The following is a 13,566-nucleotide window of genomic DNA, read 5'->3' as shown; positions in this document are numbered from 1 at the left end:
ACTTTAGCAAAAAGCAGACTCTTAACTTCATGGTCCCACCTTGCATAATAGGTCTTCCAATTACAAGCAATAGAAATAAGCTGCAACAAGAGTTGGACACAAGAAAGTTTGAGGAAGACTTCAGCTGGCTCCCAATATAGCTGCGCTGGGCCATATTCTATCAAAAACTCCATCATTTCCACAATCTGTTCATGAGTATATGAACATGCCTAAAAGGAGAGATACATATTATTATTTTTTTTTAATTAATTTATTTATTTTTGGCTGCACTGGGTCTTTGTTGCTGCGCGAGGGCTTTCTCTAGTTGCGGTGAGTGGGGGCTACTCTTCGTTGTGGTGCGCAGGTTTCTCATTGCAGTGGCTTCTCTTGTTGCGGAGCATGGGCTCTAGGCTCGTGCGCTCAGTAGTTGTGACTTGCAGCCTCAGTAGTTGTGGCACACGGGCTTAGCTGCTCTGCGGCATGTGGGATCTTCCCAGACCAGGGCTCGAACCCGTGTCCCCTGCATTGGCAGGCAGCTTCTTAACCACTGCACCACCAGGGAAGCCCAGAGATACGTATTATTAAAGAACTCAATCTGCCTGCTATCTTCTCCAGCAGAGCTCAGTGGTCAACAGATTTTAATAATAAAGCTAAGTAATAATAGCTTTCAAATCCCACACTTCTTGAGTCCACAGCCCACATGTGAAACAATGAATATATATAAATGATGTTTAATCTTTTACTTATAACTAGACTCATAATACATTTTGCCCAAAAAGGTAACAAAATGTTCAAATCACTGGTGCATATATTTCACAGCTTAAAAAGAAAAAGAAGCACCACGTAAAATAATTGGTTTCTTTTCAATCTGTGATTTTTAAAACACGCAGATACTAATCTTTGTTCCAAAACATACTAAGTTCAAAAATGACAGTGAAGTGGAATTACAGATGCACCCTTTCAGAAAAAAATTCCACACAGAAGAAGGTAGAATATCTAGTACTTTCCATAAAAGAAAGCCCTTTTACAGACATCTCAGTTCATCTTTTAGTTCTAGTATCCCAGAAATAGAAACTTACAACTGGGAGCAAAATAAGTCCTCGATATATCCATTTTCTTTTTTTTTGTTTTTTTGTGGGTTTTTTTGGCCACACCGTGTGACTTGCAGGATCTTAGTTCCCCAACCAGGGATCAAACCCAAGCCACTGCAGCAAAAATGTCAAGTCCTACCACTGGACCACCAGGGAATTCCCTACATCCATTTTCAAGTATTCTGCCTCCACACAGTGCAAGTATAATCCAACAATGTACATCCCACGTGGACTCCACTGATATGAATGTGCATTTCAGGCCCAAGATGCTACAGACAGTGCTAACAACGTTTCCTTTTTAGACAAGGTCCTCTCACCTTGTACGGGGGTTGAGGATGAACAAGAATGCCACCCTCAGTCCTCTGAAGTGACTGCTTCACTTGTTCCAATTTAATGGCCAGGTGAGCCTCAAAGTACTTGCGCAAGGCCATGCAGGTATGTTTCCCAGTTTGGCGGCTAGCAAATATTTCATCGTCACTCAGAAGAGCACCCTGATCTTCCAAATTTAGAATCTCCAAAGTACTGATCTATTAAGAAAGAGGCAAAAGAATGGGGCAAAAGAGGAGGAAGAACAAAGAGGAAGAGAAAAGTAAAAGGAGAGGAGAAAGACTTCAATCAACTTTTGTGCTCATGAAGATTGACAAACATCAAAGTACATCTGTCCATACAACATGCTAAGAGTAGCCATATGAAAGCAAAACATTAAACCTATATTGAAAAATTACATAGTTTTCAATCATGTTGAAAGACAGAGAGGCACAAAACTGTTGCTTTTTAGAAGGATCAAGCAATTCCCCCTGTAAGATTACTATATTCAAGGCAAGTTTACAATGGTATAGTCCTCTTAAGAGGAAAAGAAACTTGTAAATGAAGGAGGAAAAAAGACTTCATCCATAAAAATGATAGCAAAATTCCTCCAGTCAGAAGCTTCCTCTCTTCAATGCCACTGAAGGGCAGCCCAGACAAGCAGGACCCCTGCTCCTCACAAAGAGAAGCCACTGAAGAACCTCACCAAGTTCACCAGACGACGAAGACCATCATAGCGGTCAAAGAGTTCCAATACAGCCCGGAAGGAGAAGCAGATTGAGAAAAACATGGTAGCATGGCAGCATCCTGAAGCATGAGAACATTCCATTAACCACAGTGTGTAGTTCACCACATCAGACAGAACGTTGTGGGGATGCATGCAAACCTGCAAAAAATAAAAATAAAACGTAATTTTTTAAAATTTGGGGGAAAGGAACCTTCACAAAAGGGAAGAAAAATTCACAGTGTAGATAAGACATCTTTGCAAAATACAATAATCACTCCTGGGCAAGTCATTCTGAGTTTAAAGCTTAAGTTACAAATGAAATTTTATAACAATCTATTCCAAGCCTGAAAACAACCTAAATTTAGAGAAATATTTAAATTCCACCTAAACATACTGAGTGCTAAATTCTGCAAATATTTATATCCTTTAATGCTCACAACGCTCTGTTACACAGATATTAGTAGTCCCACCTAACAGATGAAGAAGTGGCTCAGAGACATAAGGGACTTCCCCAGCCTGATAAAAGTGACTGAGCCTTCTGATACTAAAGTCTACAAGTTTAATATCCATTCACTCACTGATTCGTTCACACACATTTTGTTGTCTCCTGTAAGTCAGACAATGAATTCTGAAGCATTACCCAGGTTTGTTTGATACTTTTTTATCTTAACCACAATTAATTTTGTACATACACACACAGATTAGGTTACTACTCTCAAAAGATTACATATCCTTGCATAATGCTGAATCTTAAGGAGTAAAAAAATTAAAATCAAAATATTACCCTAATAGTAAATATGCAAAGATGAATAAAGACACCACCCAAGAAGAATTTACCAACTTCACTCTACCAGAAAACCCACACCACATAGAATATTAGAAAAATATTCCAGGCATAGATATGACAAGAGCTTCCCTAGTGGTGTCCAGGGACCCATTTCTTTTCAAATGTACAACCCACTTACACTTTTTTAAAAAATCACTAAATAAAAAGTCTTAGCTGGAAAAAACAGAAAAACCAGAGGGGGTACTTCTGGAGCCCTGAGAACAACTGGAATGATTTTACTGTCTCTACCACGAACTATTTGTTAACATACACAAAGCATCATCTGTTGTTTTTATAATAGACTGACTCAAAAATGCAAAATATAACTCCACTGAGGGACATCTGAGAAGAGCCTGAAAATAATTCTAATGCAGTAAAAATGGCAAAAACTAAAAAAAAGTTCTGTGACCCCAATCCATCTTGGGTTTTTTGTTGGTTTTTTTTCTTTCAGAGAGTCAGGAAAAAAAGGACTACAAAATTTTACATTTTGGACCTTTTCTAAAGAATTTTACATTTTTAGAATGCTCTGTAAAGATCAGACATTCATGCTCCTTGCTTCTTTCATTAAAACCTAATCCACCTATTCATTTTTTCTTATCCAAAAGTTTTCCTGTGAATGTACCAGAATATTCCCCACCTTATCCCATTCCCATACATCTGAATGGACTGGACTTACTCTTTCCATGGCATCCTGGTTGTAGGACAGGTAATACAAGCACATGGATACACCAGTTGCAGCCATAGAAGGACGAGGAATTTCCAGTAATTTCTGTACTCCACCATGCGCAACAAATTCTGTGGCAAACTTGTTATGGAGCAGGAGAGATGCTAGGTGCTAAACAAAGAGGACACACATCACCGTGGAACAATCTAGAACAAATATCTCTTCACAGAACAATCTAGAACAAATATCTCTTCACAGTTGCTAAACACAAAGACTCCTTTGAAGCAGACAACCACTCCCTCAAAACAGAAGTAAAACCAATACTGCTTAAGGGAAACAAAAAAACAAAACAAAACAAACAAAAAAACTCTAGGATTCCATAATATTCCCTCCTAATACCAAAGGTTTTCATGAAGGTGAAAAACAAGAAATGAAGAATACTGCTGTACATAATGACATATCCTACACCATTTTATTATTACATAGCTTCCCTAAAGGATTTTTGTTACCCTTCCCATTTTAATACTTTTAACATCATCAGCTCTATGTTTTAGCTTTGGCTCAGTCACTGACTCATCATCTAATAAAATCCAAAACTCTGCTTTCTTTTAAATTGATCCTCAATATATCCCCAAAGAAAAGTCTTCAGCAAATTATCAAAATTAGTAAATTTTTAGAACTAATCAGAATGCACTTTAAATAGACCTTTATTAATGAACTATTTTATTAAGTCTCTATTAGACAGGCCTTTGTTATCAAGTTTTGCCAACTTGCTGTTCAATTCTTACTAGCCTCTCTGGGTGGACCTGATCTTCTGGGCAATTTTAAGGGCAGGGAGTGCAATGCAAGCAGCAGGCTACTCAAAGACTTTGAACCCAGGCCAACGTGGATGGGGCCTCAGGAGAACTGGAGCTTCCTGTTTCTGTTGGCCTCCTGTTTCTCATGTCAAGGTGTCTTCTGGGTGTGATACAGGCAGTAGGTACAGACAACACAGATTTGTAATTACATGATTTGATACCTGTATAAATTTCACCAAGGTCAATGGCAAAAACAACATGTATGTACCCTCTTCAGAAGTCCTCTTAACACACAGACTCAGACTAATCCTTATATATAATTCAAATCCCTTCCCTCTTTACTTGGCTGATACACAAACCTCTACCACATTCCCACCAAGTCTTTCCCCAAGAAACAACTAAACCATGTATGGTTCCCTCCCCAATACTTAGGCCACTGCACGTGCTTTTTCCAATAATGTCACTACCATAAAGTGGCAGTTCCACTGCCAGAATCAGTAGGTAGGGAAACAGAGAACAAACAGGCTCAATCTTTACCAAGAACCTTAATTCTACTTGGCTCAACATAGCCCATAACCTGGCTCACCTCACTCATATGGGCAAAGATTCTATTTTCTCTCCTTGTATTAATGTACCTCCATATAAGGTTCTAGTTCTTAATTTACTATTTTAACCCATTTTGTTTCTATTGATCTATAAGATCTTACAGAAAAACCAGAACTTTCTGGCCAACCCAATACTAACTTCAACACCTGTTCCTTCTACACAACTGAGACTTCTTTTTGAACAAAACAGTACACATAACTTTCTATACTTTTTGTTTCCCTATAAGAAGGATCTCTTGTCTGATTTTTCCCTGTTCATCCTTATTTCATTTTCTTTCATCCCTTATATGAGTTTGCACAGAAAACAGTTGAATAATGACACCCATTACAGTTCCTCATACAAAGACCTACAGAAATAGCAACTGCCCAAATCCCTTCTTCCACTATTTCCTTTTCAGGACAGGATGCTGCATCTGAAAGCAATAACTTTGGGTCACTGGAGACAACTCTGACCTCCAGCTTCATCCCACTGTTCAAAGCATAATCATGAGTTTACACACTTTACACACACACACACACACACACACTGCATCCCACACATAGGAATACATGTTACTCCAATTTATGTCTGACCCCCTCCAAACTTAAAATTTCTGGGGTCTGAAAGGCAAATTTCCTCATTTCTATTTAATTTCAATATACTCTGGAACTGTGCTATCCAATGCACTAGTCACTGGCCACATATGGCTAATTTAATTAAAATTTAGTTAAAAATTCAATGCCTCAGAGGCACTAGCTACATTTTAAGTGCTCATATATGGCTAGTAGCCACTGTTTTGAACAGCACAGACAAAGAACATTTCCATCGTCACAGAAAGTTCTATTGGACAGCGTGGCTCTGGAATATCAGGAATGAAATTGTAACTTTGAACAGCCAGTGAGAACATTATCTCTTTTTCAGAGGTCTTGTCTAGAAGCTACTATTTCTCAAGGGCAACAGACCATTCCTTCCTTTGTGCCCCATACTTTTTTCACAACATCTATAATATCTAAAAGAAATCATAGGATTACATGCCTGTCTCTCTTAACCAAACAATAAACAGCAGAGACTTAATTTGTCTAATATTGTAAACATCACAGAATAGTACTGTGTTTAGTTACCTGTTGGGTAGAACTATAATAGCCACAAAATTATTCATTCCACTTAACCTCTCTCCCTTCAGATTACCTTAATTATCATGAAAAGGTATGGATTTGGTGGGCTAGACATACTTGCCCTCTTACATTTAGCCCCTTTGCAACCCAGAAAATCATTTACCTTTACTGAATTTGAGTATGCCTCTATTTCTTTACTCATTTTCTGCTTTATATTTTGTTCACTCTAAATAATCTAATATCATACAATATGTATATAGTTAATAATTGAGAAGAAGTGTTGTTAGCTGACAGAATACTTAAAAGGTAGTATGACCTAAGGTACTATACACTTAATTTCTCCTCCTATCCAGTAACAATAACTGAGGCCACTCTCAGGTCTAGATCCACTTTCTCCCTTAACATTCAATCCTCTAGGACTGACCCCTGAATTTCTGTGGAGGCACTTGGTAAGCCTTATTTCTTCTATCTAAAAAAGAAATTTTCATTTGTCACGATTGACACATCTGGCAATAGAAACACCCTGGGGACTTCCCTGGTGGCAGAGTGGTTAAGAATCTGCCTGCTGGGACTTCCCTGGTGGCGCAGTGGTTAAGAATCCGCCTGCCAATGCAGGGGACACAGGTTCGATCCCTATTCCAGGAAGATCCCACATGCCACGGAGCAACTAAGCTCGTGTGCCCCAACTACTGAGCCCGCGTGCCACAACTACTGAAGCCCATGCACCTAGAGCCCATGCTCCACAACAAGAGAAGCCACCACAAGAAGCCCACGCGCTGCAACGAAGAGTAGCCCCCACTCACCGCAACTAGAGAAAGCCCGCATGCAGCAACGAAGACCCAGTGCAGCCAAAAATTAATTAATTTAAAAAACAAAAACAAGAAGAATACACCTACCAATGCAGGGGACACGGGTTCTATTCCTGGTCCGGGAAGATCCTACATGCCACGGAGCAACTAAGCTCACGCACCACAACTACTGAGCATGCACTCTAGAGCCCGCGAGCCACAACTTCTGAAGCCTGTGCGCCTAGTGCCTGTGCTCCACAACAAGAGAAGCCACCACAATGAGAAGCCCATGCACCGCAACGGAGAGTAGCCCCCACTCGCTGCAACTAGAGAAAGCCCGCATGCAGCAACAAAGACCAAATGCAGCCAAAAATAAATAAATAAATAAAATAAATTTATTTAAAAAAAAAACCACCACCCTGAACAATAAAATCCAGAGATGCTACATACCAAAACATATAGGCACATCCATGTCAATAAAATGCTCAGTGACCTAATATTTTTAAGAACTTTACCTTGAGTGCCTCAAATGTAAGTAGGACATCATTAGTCTGTTTCAAGTCAATATAGAACATCATCAAATCCCGTGATCCAAGTTGCATGAATATGGGAAGTAACTGAAATCAACACCAAAAACAAGTCTTAACATTTGAATTTATTTTCACATATTTCCTATTCCTTTATGAGGATAGAAGATTAAAGAAATGAGGTGCCTCTTCCCCCCCTTTATGAAGATAAACATACAAACACACTTTGATCGAAAAGGCCTTATCAGGAGTGACCTCCATAAGACTTTACCAGTTTGAGGCAAAGACTTTTCTGTGTTAGAGTAAAAACACATCAATGTATAAAATGACACCACAAAATATCCCAGAAATAAACACAGTGGTCCCAAAATGTGAACACTACTCTTCCCAATAAGCTTACCTCCTGATATTCTCCTAAAGGGGTCAGATACTGGAGAATAAGTCGCTGCTCGATAGCAGGAGTCATAGGATAAAGGGTATAATTGGTGCCAATCACCCAGGGGGACATTTCTGACCAGCTGCTGTTAGACAGCTCAACAAACATGCGATCTGGATCAGATGATGAGAAACCCAACTTTTGCTTGGCTTTCCTAAAGCTCTCTCTGTCACCCTGTTTTGCTGACTTGTTTTTCCTCAATCCTCCTTCCTCAGGTTTAGTTGCTGAGTTCACTCTGCTACTGGTCTTGTGGCCTGAATCAAGATGAAAGGAGATCTCCATGTCTCCAGAAGCTTCCTCTTGTTCGCCATCCACTACATCTACCGCCATGTCGCCATAGTCCATATCCACAGCTTCTTCATCCAGAGGCAAAAGGGGTTCAGAGGAGAGCTTTCGTGGGCTAGGACGCTTGCTTTCTTGCCTCAAAGCTACTTCCTGAAGCTGTAGCTCCCTCAGTCTTCGAAGTACTATTGCCACCTATCAACAGATATTGGAATAAAAGGGGTTGTCTCTTCTGCATCTTAATTTAAATGATTCAAATAATTCTTACTTCCACTTAAGGATACTCATGCAATTATCTCAATGCCTGGTAATAGTAAAGATTTGATAAATATGTTGACTTGATTCCTACAGCTTGATGAAATAAATAATGGCTAAAAGTCTCATTCCCCATAAAATTTCCCAGAGAACCCAAACCAGAAGATTTGCACATAAAACACCTAATTCACAACATATCTGGCTGGATCAAGCTGGGGTGGACCATCACACCTGAAGAGGCAGACACTAGACATATTCACAATTTTTAAAAAGTGTCTTTGAAAATCAAACATGAAGGTTCCTGAAACTTTTATCTGCCATAAGTTGTATTGTTAAATATTGTCATCCACATTATACATAATTACATAATCTAATTTTCAAGTTCACCACTTATGTTTTACCTTTTCCTTTAAGTACTCATTTTTTCGGCCAATCCTAAACTGTAGTATTATGCTTAGCTTTAAAAAGAGAGAGTGATTAGGTCTGCAATTTATTTTAATCTGCATTAAAAAAAAAAAAAAGAATGGTGGATGGATATAAAGAGGGGTGAATGGATGAATGGGTATGTCATGAATATAAGTTTAGTAAAATATTCACAACAATGTAAGTGGTGTGTATACAGGTGTTCACTGTAAAATTATATTTTGCTATACGTTTGAAATTTTTCATAATCCAGATGTTGGGAAGGGAAAGGGAATGGTACTATTTATCTGGTACAAAATATCATGATCCTTGACAAGATGAAAAACAGCTATTTTCTAGTAAAAAAAAAAAAAAAAAAAAGGTCCAATCAAAACTCTTATGAAAATTAGTCTTGAAATACTGAAATTATAGCTATACTCTAGTACAAGGTAACAAATAAGATCTACCTATTCAAGTTCAGTAGCAAGAAAGAACGAGTGAATACACTCCTATCTTATGCAAAAAAAATCATTCTAACATGGTCCTTACCAGCTGTGAATTTTCATCCCTGTAGTTGGCAGCAATGTCTTGATTTTCCATAGCACCTCCTAACAGACCAGTAGAATATGTCCTCAGTGGCTGATCAGCCTCTCGGGCCCATTTGAAAAGATTCTCAACAATTCCTTCCTGTAGTAAAGGAAATGAAATAGCACAATTCAGGAAAAAATAATTCATAACTAAAGATATAAGCAAAGACTTCAGTCTTGTAAAAAAAATTTTTTAATAAAACATTTCAAAATTGCTCATAAGTTTAAAAAATCCAAGTGAACTCAATGTACAATAGTAGGTGGTTTAGTTAAAATATCTGTGCACTGTGAAACAAAATCCTATTTATCCACTAAAACTCAAGCTAAAGATCAACAATCACATAATGTAGTCCTACTTTAGCTGTTAAGACCCAAAAGGTTCCATAACCAAGTGGGGAGCCTTAAAAATTCTATATCTCTCTTTGAAGTTCACAATGCACAATTAACATTATCATTAACAGTCCACAGAAAATGAAAATCACCTCTGTGATTTACCACCGAGTTTAAGAAACAGAAACCTCCCATGTGTCCCCCCCTCCCTATACCACCTGCCTCCGCCCTCCCCCAAAGGGTATCTGCATTACTAAATTTTAATAATTTTCTTGTAAGGCTTTTGTTAAACATTATATGCTTTGAACTGTATAAATTGTGTGGTGCCATGTGTATTTTTCTGCAACTTGTTTCTTTTACACATTATGTTTTTTACATTCATCTATATGGTTACATGTAATTGTCACAAATAGCACTCAATATAAGACAGGCTTTACACATAACATTTAATCCTCATATCAACCCTATATGATTAGGTAAGTTCTATATTTACAGAAGAGAAAACTGTCACAATGAGGTCAAGTAACTTACCAAAAGTCACAAAACTAGTAAGTGGCAAAGCTGGGATCTCATCCTAGGCAGTGTACCTCCAAATGCTCTTCATCTCCATATTCTGCTGCTGCTATTCTGTTGGCTTAACCATACCTATTTTTGTGCAAGCATGTCCCTAGAGTAGACACCTAGGAACAGTACTAAGTCACAGGTGTTTCCTCAACTTTACTAGAGGAGGCCAAACTATTTTCCAAAATGACAATTCACATTTCCTACAGCGAATAGTTCTTTTTTCCTACATCTTTACCAACATCTGGCTACTATCAGACTTTTAATTTTTTGCACTCTGGTGGGTATAAAAAATAAACATTTCATTTAACTTGAATTTTCTCATTTACTAATGAAGTGCAGCATTTTTTTTCATGCCTTCTAACCATTCATACTTCCACTTTCTGTGAAATACTCATGTCTTTTACCAGTGTTTCATGATAAGCACAAGTTCTTAATTTTTATATAATCATACTTAGCAATATTTTCTTTTAAACGTGTGCACTTTGTATCTTAAGAAACTCTTCCCTAGGGTCATGGTGTCATTCTCCTATACATTTTCAAGTTTTAAAGTTTTTTTAAAAAAAATTAACACTCTGAAAACACATTTTGAGAAATTTTGTTTTAAAATACTTATTGAGGGGCTTCCCTGGTGGTGCAGTGGTTAAGAATCCGCCTGCCAATGCAGGGACACAGGTTCAATCCCTGGTCCGGGAAGATCCCACATGCTGCGGAGCAACTAAGCCCCTTGCGCCACAACTACTAAGCCTGTGCTCTAGAGCCCGTGTGCCACAACTACTGAAGCCCGTGCACCTAGAGCCCGTGCTCTGCAACAAGAGAAGCCATGACAATGAGAAGCCCGCGCACAGCAGTGAAGAGTAGCCCCCGCTCGCAGCAACTAGAGAAAGCCCACGCACAGCAACGAACACCCAGCACAACCCCAAAAAATTAATTAATTTAAAATAATAATAATAAAATAAAATACTTATTGATATGAAAATATATGTACCATCAATATTAAGTCTATCATCCTCCCCTATTTCCAAACAGTATAAGAAACTTAAAACACTAACTTCAACTATTCCCTTCCATCTACATGTTACCCAGAATTTCTGTTTGCCCTTTTGCCCTCCAAAATTGTTTATTTTGGTCAATATTTCTAGGTTTACAGAAGTTCTCCGAAGACATTTTCTACTATTATCTGGCCTCTACTGATGCTGTGGCAAAGCATGCTATGTTAATCTGCAGGAAACTTTTTTACTCTAGTTGCTTTTTATTACTATTTTTTTGAGTGGTTTTGTTTATTCATTCATTCATTCATTCATTCATTCAGGCTGCGTTGGGTCTTCGTTGCTGCACGCAGGCTTTCTCTAGTTGCGGCAAGCTGGGGATACTCTTCATTTTGCAGTGCACGGGCTTCTCACTGTGGTGGCTTCTCTTGTTGCAGAGCATGGGCTCTAGGCACGGGGCTTCAGTAGTTGTGGCACACGGGCTCAGTAGTTGTGGCTTGCAGGCTCTAGAGCGCAGGCTCAGCAGTTGTGGCACACAGGCTCAGTTGCTCCGTGGCATGTGGGATCTTCCCGGACCAGGGCTCGAACCCATGTCCCCTGCATTAGCAGGCGGATTCTTGACCACTGCGCCACCAGGGAAGTCCCATTCTAGTTGCTTTTAAAATCTTTTTGTCTTTGGTATTCTTCATTGGGCTTCCTGAATCTGAGTGGTCATGTCTTTCATTTATTTGTAAGATCCTAGCCTCATCTCTCTGAATACTACCTTTCTATTTTCTTTTTCTTTTATATACATGTGTGTGTGTATATATATACACATACACATTTTTTTTTTTCTTTTTTGGCCGCATCGCATGCCATGCAGGATCCTAGTTCCCTGACCAGGGGTTGAACCCGCACCCCTTGCAGTGGAAGCACAGAATGTTAACCACTGGACCACCAAGGAAGTCCCTTCTATTCTCTTTTATTGAAACTCCTTTTAGATACATTTAAAAATTTCTAATTCTAGTCTTATTTCTAAGAGCTTCATTATTGATTATCCTGTCAGATATTCCAGTTTATTAATTCTATCTTTAGCTGTGTCTAAATTTCACTCTACCTCATCTATTAAGTTTTAAAATTCAATAACTGTAATTTTTATTTCCAGTAGTTCCTTTGTTCATTTTCCAAATGGCCATTTTTTTTCATAGTCTTAGACTTTTCTTGGAGTTCTGATTCTTTCTTTTACATTCATAACTTTTAACCATTTTAACCATTTTTCAGTGTGCAATTTGGTGGGATTCAGTACATTCACAATGTTGTATAACCATCAACACTATCTATTTCCAGAATTTCATTATCCTAAACAGAAACTCTTTACCCCAACTTTCAATAATGGATAGAACCGAAAAGAAAATCAATAAGGAAACAGAGGAGTTGAACAACACTACAAACCAATTAGATCTAAAAGACATATAGAGAACACTCCATCCAACAAGAGCAGAATATACATTCTTCTCAAGTACACATGGAACATTTCCCAGAAGAGACTATATGTTAGGCCACAAAACAAGTCTTAATAATTTAAAAAGAACTGACCTCTTACAAATAATTTTTTCCGATCACAATGGAATGAAATGAGAAATCAACATCCCAAGAGAAAACTGGAAAATTCATATGTGGAAATCAACAGTCTTAACCAACGAAAGTGTCAAAGAAGAAATCACAGGGAAATTAGAAAATACCTTGAGATGAATGAAAACAAAAACACAGCATACCAAAATTTATGGGATACCGCAAAAGCAATGCAAAGAGGGAAATTTACAGCTGCAAGCACATAAAGTTAAAAAGAAAAAAAGGTCAAATTAATAACTAAACTGTACACTTTAAGGAACAAGAAAGAGCAAATAAAACCCAAAGATAGCAGAAGTAAAAAATAATAATAATAATAAAGATTAGAATGGAGATAAACAAAATAGCAAATAGAAAAATACAGAAAATTAATGAAACCAAAAGTTGTTGCTTTGAAAAGATCAACAAAATTGACAAACCTTTAGCTAAACTGATCAAGAAAAAAAAAAAGGAGAGAAGACAAATTACTAGAATCAAAAATGAAAAGGGAGGACTTCCCCAGTGGTGCAGTGGTTAAGAATCTACCTGCCAATGCAGGGGACACGGGTTCAAGCCCTGGTCCAGGAAGATCCCACATGCCGCAGAGCAACTAAGCCCATGCACCACAACTACTGAGCCTGTGCTCTAGAGCTCACAAGCCATGACTACTGAGCCCATGAGCCACAACTACTGAGCCCACGTGCCCTAGAGCCCGCCCACCACAACTACATA

At 38.3% G+C, this 13,566-nt stretch overlaps 1 protein-coding gene across 3 annotated transcripts in view; it reads right to left on the bottom strand.

Moving 5' to 3' along the window:
- DCAF1 (DDB1 and CUL4 associated factor 1) overlaps nt 1–13,566 on the bottom strand; it is an 80,345-nt gene that overhangs the window by 35,799 nt on the left and 30,980 nt on the right. For all 3 annotated transcript variants that reach the window (XR_011075766.1, XM_068559108.1, XM_068559109.1), the window contains 7 exons: nt 9,330–9,467; nt 7,806–8,318; nt 7,394–7,495; nt 3,606–3,764; nt 2,083–2,262; nt 1,388–1,597; nt 40–209 (listed from right to left, as the gene is read on the bottom strand). Coding sequence is in view for 2 of the 3 variants with exons in the window: in XM_068559108.1 (XP_068415209.1) it covers nt 40–209; nt 1,388–1,597; nt 2,083–2,262; nt 3,606–3,764; nt 7,394–7,495; nt 7,806–8,318; nt 9,330–9,467 (1,472 nt within the window). In the remaining variant the exon portion in view is untranslated. The remainder of the gene's footprint in view (nt 1–39; nt 210–1,387; nt 1,598–2,082; nt 2,263–3,605; nt 3,765–7,393; nt 7,496–7,805; nt 8,319–9,329; nt 9,468–13,566) is intronic.

Source organism: Eschrichtius robustus, chromosome 12, assembly GCF_028021215.1.
Source record: "Eschrichtius robustus isolate mEscRob2 chromosome 12, mEscRob2.pri, whole genome shotgun sequence".
Classification (NCBI taxonomy): Eukaryota; Metazoa; Chordata; class Mammalia; order Artiodactyla; family Eschrichtiidae; genus Eschrichtius; species Eschrichtius robustus.
This window is presented reverse-complemented; position numbering and strand designations above follow the sequence as displayed.